This window comes from Fusarium venenatum (genome assembly GCF_020744135.1).
Source record: "Fusarium venenatum strain MPI-CAGE-CH-0201 chromosome Unknown EDB82scaffold_3, whole genome shotgun sequence".
NCBI lineage: Eukaryota > Fungi > Ascomycota > Sordariomycetes > Hypocreales > Nectriaceae > Fusarium > Fusarium venenatum.
In genome coordinates this window covers 3085640-3096706 of record NW_027072131.1, presented here as the reverse complement: position 1 = coordinate 3096706, position 11067 = coordinate 3085640, and the positions used below count along the sequence as shown (strand labels likewise).

Genomic DNA, 11067 nt, shown 5'->3' with positions numbered 1-11067 from the left:
CTACTAGTATAAGGTTGTTTCTGTAACCTTACTTGTATAAAGGAATATCCAAGCCTCCTTCCGTAAGCCCATCAGCGCTCTTTCGAGCTGAGTTGTTCTCCAACAGCTCATCTTTTCCTACAATCCAAGCCCACAATTGCTCGCAAAAATGAACCACCAGTACCTTTCATGTCAAGAACAAAAGCGTGCCCATCATTTCCCCATCATCGGCGCCCCACCCACGGTTGTTCGCATCAAGTGAGGTTGACCTCATCCTAATCATACAAAAGCATCGATCTTTCCTCCGTCAAGGATGCCCTTAAAATTCTGTGAACATGTGTCCATACCTGCATATGGGTTAGCCTCGTTCGTCGCTTCTCGATACTTATCACTTACTCATCTGTTCCTCCGACCATTCCGTACTTTTCAGGGTCTTCAGGGTAACGATCGAACTGGCTGGCATCACCAGCACCTGCTTTGACCGGTGGCGTATACGGAGCATCTATGTCCTTCCTGGCTAGTCGGTCCCAGGTTACTTCGGCAAACCAAGGGTGGTTCTTCACATCTGCAGGACCTCCGTACAAGTTACCCAATCTCTTCGTCAAGTCGGCCGTGATCAGGCGCTCCAAGAGATTCTGGGCGTCTGTGTTAACGTATGCGGGATATTTGACCTTGCCCTTGAGAATGTTTTCGTAGATCTTCATTGGAGATCCACTGTCCCAGAATGGCGTGTAACCGCAAAGCATTTCGTATATCAGAATACCCAATGACCACCTAATGCGCCCATCCTGTCAGCATACACCTCCAGTTGATATGTACCATGACTTACCAATCCACAGATTTGTTGTAACCCTTGTTAGAGACCACTTCGGGGGCTAGGTAATCGGGTGTGCCGCACAGGGTCCAAGTCTTGTCAGGCACACGCTTCGCAAAGCCGAAATCTGTAATCTTCAGGTGGCCATGTCGATCAAGGAGCAGGTTTTCTGGCTTGAGATCACGGTAGATGATGTTCTTGGAATGGAGGTACTCCAAGGCTAAAGTGACCTCTGCCGCATAGAATTTTGCTACAGGGTTGGGGAAGCGCTGCAACGTTTTAGTCAATTGACTTTTTGTTAAAAACGGACTCGAAACTTACACCAGACTTCCTCAGAAGCGAAAACAGTTCGCCACCTTCAACAAAGTCCATCACCATGTAAAGGTTCTTTGAGTCCTGGAAGGTACCCCAGAGGGTGATAAGGAACGGGTGCTTGACATCAGCCAGCATGCGTCGTTCGTCATTGGTATGCTCGACCTGCTTCATCTTGACCACCTGTGCCTTTTTGAGCACCTTGACAGCATAGAAACGCTGGTTGTGCTTCGATTGGACTAGATGGACACGGCCGAAGCTACCAGTTCCAAGCGTCCTCAAGATATCGAAGTCACCTAGCGAGTACTTGCCTTTCGTGACGCGCATGACGGAATTAGTATACTGGTGACCAGGCTGACGGGGCTGTTGTTGTGGCTGCTGTTGTACCTCGTTCTGGTTCTGTTCCTGGTGTTGCTGTTGTTGAAACTGCTGGGACTGCTGTTGAGGTTGCTGCTGCGCCTGCGGTTGCTGCTGTTGTTGGTACTGTTGTTGAGATTGCTGGTTGTCAGAAGGTTGTTGTTGCTGTGGAGGCTGTGGCATAGCCTGCTGCTGTTGCTGCTGGAGGATTGCGGGATCAGTTCCAGGACTGACGGTTTGTGGTCGGTGATTATCTATCGTAGCGGCTAAAAATTGCGGATTGGTCTGGCCGTTGTTATAGGAATTACCCTGAACATTTTGCTGCTGGGGCTGGTTGATAAGGTTATTGATGCTTGGAAGGTTTTGATGATCGTGTGAGCTCATGGAATTCGTCCCGTACTCGGGCTTATGGAGCTTGATTGTATCCATATCGTGGTCTTGCTGCTGCTGTTGCTGGCCGTCGGGGGCACCTGCCGTTTGTTGGTTTTGCGCAGGAGACTGATTGGATTGGGACGCGGCGCCTTCCTGATGTTGCTGTTGCTGCGATTGTTGCTGGGTGTTGACTGGCTGGGCAGTCGGTGCCGAGGTGGAATGTCTGTTGTTTCGAGGCAGGTGAAAAGCTTTGGAGATGGACTTGGACCTGGACGTGGTAGGAGTGACTGGACTAGTTGGACTTGAGGCCGAAGGGTCAGAGTTGCCCTCTCTGGTCCGCTTTTTCTTGAGAAACCCCAGTGAAGGCATAGGGTAGTAATAGTGTGACGAAAGAAAGAGAGGGGGGGGGGAAGCAATTGATTGCAAGAGAAGCGGGGAGTTTAGTGTAGTGTAGTGTAGGTAGGCAGGTACTGGTGCGTGCTGTTGGTGGTTACGGTAGAATGGACCCGAAGATGAGGAAGCACTCGCTGCAGATCGATCGCACGGTTTTCCAGTTGAGGCCAGGTGGAGGGCTGAGTTGGAAGTGGGATCTATGTGTGAAGTATTCGGCCAGTTCCAAGTTTCCAGATTGCTGAGGTTTGTTGTTGCTGTTGTTGCTCTTCCCTGGATAGAATTGAGATCAATTCAGGACAGGACAGATCAGGATAGATAGGCCAAAACAGATGGAGTCAAGTTTGTTAGTTGAAAGAATTCAAGCCGTCTATGGTCTCAGGTGCCAACAAGAGGTCAGTGAGCTCGCCTGGCCTGGGTGCAACCTAACCCAGCCTAGTTATCCTGACCTTGCAACTGGAGCTCTCCGTCTCTTTCAAGTCCAGGCACAACAACGTAATAGTGGGGAAGGGCTGGATTCTGACGTGCTGTCTGTCCAGTTTGAGTCTGGGCTGTTTTGTTCTGTGGGGAAGCTCTCACACTCACACTCACTCTCACTCTTACTCTCAGCTTCTGAGCTTCAGGTGTAACTCAACAGCAACAGAGACTTTTTAGCTCAGCTAGGATACAGCAGCCAGCAGGAGAACAAGTCAGAAGAGGACGGAAGAGGAAATAAAGGATAACCAAGACAATGGCTGTAAGTGGGAATTCAGAAGCAGGGCTTGATTATGTTTTTTTTTGTCTTGTTGCCGGTGTGGACAAAGGATTCAAACGCTTGGCGCATTCCACAGAGTCCGGCAATTGGATAGGATAGGTCGAGCTGATGCTCTATACCTGGCTTGTGGTGGCTGGAAAGGTGGCCCGGCAACCCTCAATGATACTTTCAAAAAGGTCTGCCGTTTCAAATAAAGACCAACGTAAAAAGTAAAGTGAATCTGTCTTAACTTCTAGGCGAGGCGAATTGAGCTTGTTAGCGACGGTAAACCGTTGTGCAATGCAATGCGAGGTAGTGAACTCTGAACGAACAGTACAGAATACTTTCTAAACCAAGCAAACAATACAAGGTTTACCACGCTATGGTGATGATGTAGTGTAGCTGGAGCTTCGGCCAAAACAACAGCTGCCCCTCTTTTATGATCATCGACTGCACACTAGGTAATTTAGGTGCCAAATGATGTCGCAGGTTTTCTCGCTTGCGGTTCTTTGTGTCCGTTCAAACTGTGATGGAAAGACGGAGAAAGAGGCGTCGAGGCGAAGCAATTGGTGGATATACGGTCTACTGTATAAGTTCAGTACTGTAACGATGATGAACGAGACGGGTCGGGTCGATTTGAGAGTAACAAAATGATGCGATACGATGCGATGCGATGATGTCGTTATTTAGGAAGGGAGCTTAGATACAAGTGGGAACACCAAGTGTCGGTAGTCAGTCAACTACAGACAGGCAGTGAGCGTACGGATGATCGGATGGATAAGTAGTCGACGAGTGACGACAGTCCAACCCGCAAGGTAAGTAGTAAGCAGACTTAAGTTGGCGCGCAGTGTGGTGACGACGACGATAGGTTTTAGAGACAAGATAAACAATTCTCAGTAAGAGGTGGGGATTGACGATATTGATCAAAACAACATGATCTTGATGAATGACGATGAAAAGTCAAAAGAGAGAGAAAGAGAGGGTTGGCGCCCTGTACAACAAATATTGCACTGGGTTGGAATTTGAAATGAATGGGAGCAAGACACAAGTACATGAGAGCATGCCAAAAGCTGACATCAGGAAAGCTACTTGCCTTCGTCTACAGGTTTGTCGTATGTATTCGTACCTATCTGAGCATCATTGCATGTTGCCTCGGAGCCATTGGCTTGGCTTGGCTTAGCAACTTAGCTACCGCAGGTAAAAGTGGGTTCTATCTCATGGCGGGGTTGGAAGTCATGAAATGACGGGAGCTTCCACCATCATTCACTTGCTACCTATCGTATATGAACACTGAACTAAAGATATACCGTGCCTTCCCTGGACAAAAAGACACAGCGATCAACTAGTCCAACGCCAACTCGAGAAAGCCTCCTCCTGCAAGTACAACTCAATTCCAATCCCGGCTCAGGGTTAGCGCGTGCGTTCGCTGGAACGTGTAATGATGAGTTGTCTCTTGTACCTGATTGCAATGGAATGTTATACTTAGCTTTGTATCAAGGTGGCTTTGCTTACATCAGTGTGAAAGAGCATAATAAGGTAACTTACTCTCAAGCCGTAGCTTTTCTAACAATCTGAGGCCAGGGTCTTCTGAGAGTGAAGTCAAAACCTAACTGTATGCACTCACCGGAAGCACATCTATTTTTCCATACTATAAAAACACAAGGAGAGTGAATCAAAACTGTTTTACGGACTTCTTAGATCTCCAACCACATACCTAATGAAATATCCGTCTAGGCAAAATGAAACACGACCAGCACTTTTGAAGTGGTCCTACCCTAAAGTTGACCGTTTCCGGAGACATTCGATCGAAGACGTAACAACGATAGCGCAATGAATATTGCGCCGGCATCTACATTTGCTTGGAGAAACTGTCCTAGCGGTTGGTTCGAGCCGCTTAGGGCGGAAACCAAGACCCAAACCGACATCTGTCTACATACTTAGGTACGTAGATATCCTCTTCGAACGTTACCATTAGTTGTCACCACGCAAGGGTCTCAACATAGATAATCTGATCATCACCACACGATTTTCGTAACACAACAAAAAAATAGATTGATTTTTCGTCAAAGGTACTCACAATGCTTCACCGGCTTGTGTCCTTCCCATCAGCCTCCCTCCTATATGTAAAAGATCCAAGGAAACCCAGACCTTGTCCTCTGAGCAGAGACTCGTGTGGACCTCATCAACCCAGTCCCATCTCTCCCTTTTCCTCACCACTGGTCTGTTCGATACAATTCATTTCTATCGGCTTAGAACCTGTGCGACTTGGCCTTGGATCGGTAGGCTGTGTAGCCCACGTACGCGCCACCGACAACGATGATGAACAGGATGATCTTGGTGAAGAACCATGTCCAGCTGCTGCCTTGCTTCTGACCGCTTGTAGTCTTGCTACTGCCCTTGCGTGACTTGCTCTTGCTGCTGGAGGACTTGCTGCCAGTGTTACCACCGGTGCCAGGCTGAGTGTACAAGTTCTTGGCGGCAACGGAGATAATATCGTGGTTGTCGCTGAGCTCGCCCGTCTCGGCAGTGAAACCGACGTAGGCGATGTTGGGAACAGCCGGAGGCTCCTCAAGATCGAAACATGTCTGCCACTCATCCTCAACCTTGTACTGGAGCTCCAGCTTGAGCTGCTTGTCCTGGAAGTAGGTAAGGCGCATCTTGGTGGGGATGCTTGCATGTCGGATACCGCGCGCAGAGCAGCCAGCAAGCTCGGTGTGCTTTCCGTCATTGGACTTGTCGTAAGAGGTCTTTCCATCACCGTACATGGCCATAACATAAGGGAAAACGACACCGGGGCGGTTGTTCTTGTAGGTATCGATGAAGATTCCGAGGCCCTCGAAGTTGTCGGGTCCGCCAAAAACAGCTCCCTGCTGCGCGCGCTGGCGGGTAATCCACATAGCAAAACCGTCACCGTAGAGTTGGTTCTTGCCCGAAATCTTGAACTCAACCTCAACCTGCCAGTTTGTCGCAGTGAGGGGTACTCGCGAGTACATCCATCCCGACTGCGAAGGACGATCAGAAGTAAGTCGGATGTACCTGTAACAAGTCAACCCAATGTTCCAAGTATTGTCATATTGTTATCAGAGAATCGGGGGGGGGGGAGCGTACGAGTCGGTTCGAATAATGGTATCTCCGCCAAAGTCGTACCAGCGGCTTTGCATATCCGAGTCGAGGTAGGGCTGTTTGAGGACGAAGGTTAACCAATCTGCCGATCCTTGAATTCTATGCTTGCGTGCATGCGGCGCAACTAACCTGGGTCAAGGAATGTGTCCTGAGCTACATGGCAAAGAAGGTTAGTTAGCAAAGGAGCTCTACATGTTAACCAACAGAGGATAGAGAGCATACCGAGATACTCCTGATGTTCTCGTCATCGAACTCGGCAGCGCTGGTAGTCCATGCGAACGCACCGAGGAGCGCCGCTGATAGTGAGGACAGCCGCATGATGAAGCTATATCTGGTCTCGAGAGAGGCCAATTATAAAACTGGCTGGATTGGGCGCACACTGTTTTTGACCGTTGTAGTACGATCAGGTGTTGGTATAGGTAGGAGTAGAGAAATTGACCACAGTGGTCGCTGTCAAAGTCGCCGTCACGCTGTGGGTAAGATAGGGAGTGTTCTGTTCGATACTGTATGTAGGTCGGGTCAGGAGCTAGCACAAGTGTCCTCTTCCTCTGAGCCAAACGATTTTAGGTGAGGATGCTCCCCACTGCAAGGTACTAACGGGGACGACCCCTGTCATTTGACCCTTCGATCTCTTTGGACTTTTTAAAAGCCACAAATAGCAGCCACGATTCACATGCACCAACATCAGGTATCAGAAAAGTTGGCTGCTGTTAGCATAAGAGACGAAATAAGTACATCAGTTTATGTCATTTGGATCAGACTTCTTAGGTTGCTTATTTTTGTAGCCTAAAGCTTGGAGGCCAACTTTTCTGGTACCCTGGTGACCGATTCATCCGCTGCAGTATCATTTCACCATGGAAAGCCTACCTACCTACCTACCTACCTACCTAGGTACCTACCTAGATAATCATGACTCTGAAAAACGACAAGTGAACTTGAACGATATATTCTCTCATAGCTCCCATACAGAATGAACCAGAAACTCAGTAGCTACCTATCTTAGGACCTATAGCTCATACACAATCTTGAAACCAGAAATCTTACCATCCCTGTGTTCCTGGAACCCCTGTGGAATAGCATCCAGCCCACTAAGAACCTTTGGTTTGTTAGGCTTGATCTTTCCTTCATCGATCCAGCCAGGGAGCTTCTCGTTGAACTCAACGCCCAGCTTGTGGTCATCTTCACTCGCCTATTACACTATCAGCATCACTGTATCGGCGCGGTTTCGAAATTACTCACCGGGAACGAAGCCTTCTTGTACTGAATAACCCTGTTGAATGCAGTCCAGACAAGTACAGGCGTGACTTTGGTCTGTTTGGTCACATTCTCAGTGAAGCTCTTATCTGGTCTGACGGTGCAGAGAGTGCCTCCATTTTCGTCAATGGCCCCGGATGCCTTTACAGATGATGTCTCTTTGCCAATTGTGTCAAATACATATTTCAAATCAGGTGCTACCTCCTTGATGGATTTTACCACGTTGGGGTCGCTATAGTCAAAGACATGTGTGGCTCCAAATGATTTGACAAGATCAAAGCTGTGAGGGCTACAAGTAGTGATGATATTGAACCCGAGAATTGCTGCAATTTGAATTGCGTACTGGCCAACGCTCGCTTCTAGGTGTTAGATCATTGGTTCAGAAACAAGCGGTGCCGGTATACTTACAGCTTCCGCCCCAAATCAGGACAGTTGTATCTGACTTGTTACGGTCGATGTTCAGGCTGTCCCTTGAGAAAAAGGCGAGCCAAGCAGTCAAAGATGCCAGTGGGATAGTGGCAGCCTCTGTGAAAGAGATGCTCTTTGGAACCTTGAAGCAAATGCTCTCGTGGGCCTTGGTGTACTCGCTGTATGCCCCTAGGCCCTTGACCTCGCCTGTGCACAGCATATTAGTGATCACTTCAAATTATGCCATGTTACTCCCACTTACCACCCCAAATGAGACCAGCAATTGTATCGCCCTCAGTAACCTTCGTGGCATCTTTACCAAGACGCTCGACCTTACCGGCGAAGTCGCAACCAAGCACAGCGCCGTTTCCGAAGAGATTGAGATCAAAAGCTTGAACTGGCAAAGTGTCAGCGTTATGAATGCCAGAGTGCACTGGAAGAACATACCATCAGTTGGGTTCTGGGCAACAGTTGTAACCTTGACCAGCACCTCATGAGGTTCTAGCATCGGCGGCGAGATGTCCTTCTTGATCAACTCAGGTTTGGAACCATTCTCTGGTACCTCGGTCACCATAGCCTTCATTGTGCTTAGAACCATTATGACGATGCTTCTATTGGTCGTGCGGATAATTTGAATGATGTTATGTATGTTGGCTTCGAACAAGTCCAATCACTTCAGTATTATATTGATGAAGTCTATGAAATGTATGACGGCACCCGTCCACTATTTGTAGGAATACCTACACAATCAACACATCATTGAACGTCAGCATGCACGGCCATATGCATAGGTAGGTTGGTATATGATTAGCTAATGACATTATGGTATATGTTGACCGCAGATATGATTGCATGTCATAAAGTTAAAAGAATACAGTTTCCTCGTATGTTAATACAATAAATATATAGTTGTACAATTGACCCGACTCAGGAAAGAATCAGTGTCCAAGCTGTAAGGTGTTAGGTTAATAGTGCGCTGAGTCATGCAAATACCCGGACCACGGATTTTTCCAGTACCGCCTATCTTTTTGCGATAGGCGATTGATCAAGCTTTCTCTACGGCCCAAGCAACGTCACGACTCCAAGCCTCTTATACCACAAAATCATAATCATGGATTCCACACAAGTCAAGGCTGCTGTCATCAAGCAGGTTCAGCAGGAGGCCAACCTGGTCAACGCTCGCACTCTGATCGAGGTCCGTCCACATCGCAATTGCTCTCAGACGGGCAAATAATACTAACATCGGCTTCCCGGTATAGAAACTTCAAGAAACCTGCTTCGAGAAGTGCGTTCCCAAGCCTGGAACTTCCCTGTCGAGCGGCGAGACTACCTGCATGACCAGCTGCATGGAGAAGTACATGGCCGCCTGGAACATGGTCAACTCAGCCTACATTGCTCGATTAAGGCAGGAGTCTGGTCACTAAACAGATCGCCGCGGATTGACGATGCGCAAAATCCGAATATAAAACTTAAAACGACTTGCGGCACTTGAAATAAAACCGCAGTACTGTATCATATTGTGACAACATGTCTGGAATGGACCGGATGCCGTTTTGGGAGGATATCACAATGTACGAGCAACCGAATTATGGATAGAATTGGGAAATAGACGAGCTGGAACAGATATGACAGGGATAACGTGTCAAGGTCCATGCTGCGCCATTGTATTCAAACTCTTCTCTTCTTCTAAATATTGGGTATCTAAGCTCCTCCAGCAGTCTTCTTGGCTTCCTCAGCAGCTCGTTTTCGCGCTAGGTATCGTTCCTTGGCGCTCGAGATCTCGCCTTCTGTCTTGCGACTCTTGGCTGCCCGTTCGACCTCTTCCCTTTGTGCTGCTTCTTCATCTCGTGATCGCTTCATGGATTCTTCTAGCTGCTGCTCCATCATGCGTGTTTGTCGTTCTCGCTGGGCTTGTCGTCTTCCAAACTGGTGGTTTGTAGCTTCCTTTCGTGGCAATGTGGCTTGTTGATCAGAGTCGCGTTGGGTTGATTCTTTCTTCTTTGCGCCGACATTCAAGCCACCTCTGAGAAGCTGGCGTTTGTCAACGACTTGGCCATCTTCATTAATGGCCACTGCGGCGCCCTTCTCATTCAGCTCCTTGGCTAGATCGGCTTCTGTCTTGTCACTCTCTTTCTCAGCATCGCTAGCCTCTTCTTGTGCTAGCGCACCGGATTTCGTCTGTTCTTCAGCAGCCTTGATAGCATCTGAATGCCTTTGCTCATCTTTATCCAGGAGTTTTTTGTAAAAGGCAGACATGCCACCGGTTTTGTTCTTCTTTGCTTCTTCCTCTTCTCTCCTCTTCTCCTCTTCTTCTAGTCGCTTGTTCTCCTCCTGTTGTTTCTTGTAGGCTTCTGTGACGAACTTTTCCTTGTCGGCGTACTCTTCTCCTTCGGCTTCTCGCTCTCGGGCAATCTTCTTTTCTTCTGCAATAAGCGCATCTCGCTTTCGGGTGTCTGCAGCTTGCAAAATATTCTTCATATATTTAGGTCGTTTTTGTTGATCCTCTTTTGTGGTCTGTTTCTTTGGTTTAAGGGAATCATAAACAGCATCGTACTCGTAAACGCTAGCATCGACTTCGGCAGCAGCTTCGGCGTTTTTTCGCGATGTCAGAGAGCTGGAGAGATCACCAAACATCATGTTTGGTTGACCCTTCGACTTGAGCTTCGGTGGTTGGGTGAAAGGGCCATTCTTTGATTTGGTCGGTTTCGAGGTGGTTGTCTTTGTTTTTGGGACGTCGTCGAAATCATCGAACTCTCCGATCTCCTCTACCTTTCCCCGTACATCGGCGCCATCGTTATCCGAGTCGTCGTCGTCGCCGAACAAGGGCTTTCTTTTTGGTGGCGCAGGCTTCGACGCGCCTGGCTTTTTTGTAAGATTGAGGCCAAAGGACAAGCTTGGCTTGCTCATGATTTTGGTATATCTCGGGCGTTGCGGTATTCCCTGGTGTTATTATAGTGCGGTTGGTATGGCTTGGTGTTGCGCGACGTCGGAATGGTGGGTTAGGCAAGTTTGTTGGAAGGTTGAAGTTGAAGCAAGAGTAAAGATTAAGGGTCGCGGCGCATGAGCTTGAAAAATAATGTAAGTAGTTCACACTATCCACCCAGCCTCGGCATGATTCGTAGGTATGCTGAATTAAAAGACCAGCACTACCTACTCTATTTTGATAGAGGAAATGGTTAAAAATGATAAAATACCACCAAATCTTCTCTTATTCCTCTTTTGTTCCCTTTTTATCATGGCTTGTTGTTCAAGTATACGTTTTACATGATGTGTTTTCTAGACTTGGTCAACAGTATTGTCCACCCTTGACTGGGTTTGACGCTTA

General features: G+C 48.0%; 5 protein-coding genes across 5 annotated transcripts; 1 reads left to right on the top strand and 4 right to left on the bottom strand.

Annotated features, from left to right (window-relative positions):
- Nucleotides 1–114: 114 nt before the first annotated feature.
- EDB82DRAFT_235220 (kinase-like domain-containing protein) lies at nt 115–2379 on the bottom strand. Its single transcript, XM_025727264.2, has 4 exons — nt 1115–2379; nt 809–1062; nt 376–753; nt 115–326 (listed from the first exon to the last, which is right to left on the bottom strand). Exons 1-4 carry the CDS (start codon nt 2201–2203, stop codon nt 299–301), a joined length of 1749 nt encoding a protein of 582 aa, XP_025581748.1. The 5' UTR covers nt 2204–2379; the 3' UTR covers nt 115–298.
- A 2375-nt stretch (nt 2380–4754) lies between these two features.
- On the bottom strand, nt 4755–6658 carry EDB82DRAFT_235176 (concanavalin A-like lectin/glucanase domain-containing protein). The gene is made up of 4 exons (XM_025727263.2): nt 6303–6658; nt 6210–6233; nt 6066–6136; nt 4755–5993 (listed from the first exon to the last, which is right to left on the bottom strand). The coding sequence occupies exons 1-4, from the start codon at nt 6396–6398 to the stop codon at nt 5207–5209; spliced, it is 978 nt and encodes a 325-aa protein (XP_025581747.1). The 5' UTR covers nt 6399–6658; the 3' UTR covers nt 4755–5206.
- A 245-nt stretch (nt 6659–6903) lies between these two features.
- On the bottom strand, nt 6904–8438 carry EDB82DRAFT_505889 (chaperonin 10-like protein). Its single transcript, XM_025727262.2, has 5 exons — nt 8190–8438; nt 8005–8139; nt 7743–7949; nt 7320–7690; nt 6904–7269 (listed from the first exon to the last, which is right to left on the bottom strand). Exons 1-5 carry the CDS (start codon nt 8338–8340, stop codon nt 7087–7089), a joined length of 1047 nt encoding a protein of 348 aa, XP_025581746.2. The 5' UTR covers nt 8341–8438; the 3' UTR covers nt 6904–7086.
- Nucleotides 8439–8705: 267 nt separating this feature from the next.
- Nucleotides 8706–9210, top strand: EDB82DRAFT_235135 (mitochondrial import inner membrane translocase subunit TIM13). Its single transcript, XM_025727261.2, has 2 exons — nt 8706–8937; nt 9002–9210. Exons 1-2 carry the CDS (start codon nt 8854–8856, stop codon nt 9164–9166), a joined length of 249 nt encoding a protein of 82 aa, XP_025581745.1. The 5' UTR covers nt 8706–8853; the 3' UTR covers nt 9167–9210.
- Nucleotides 9211–9443: 233 nt separating this feature from the next.
- Nucleotides 9444–10649, bottom strand: EDB82DRAFT_434379 (coiled-coil domain-containing protein 55-domain containing protein; the record flags this gene model as incomplete). Its single annotated transcript, XM_025727260.1, has 1 exon — nt 9444–10649. One exon carries the CDS (start codon nt 10647–10649, stop codon nt 9444–9446), a length of 1206 nt encoding a protein of 401 aa, XP_025581744.1.
- Nucleotides 10650–11067: the final 418 nt, after the last annotated feature.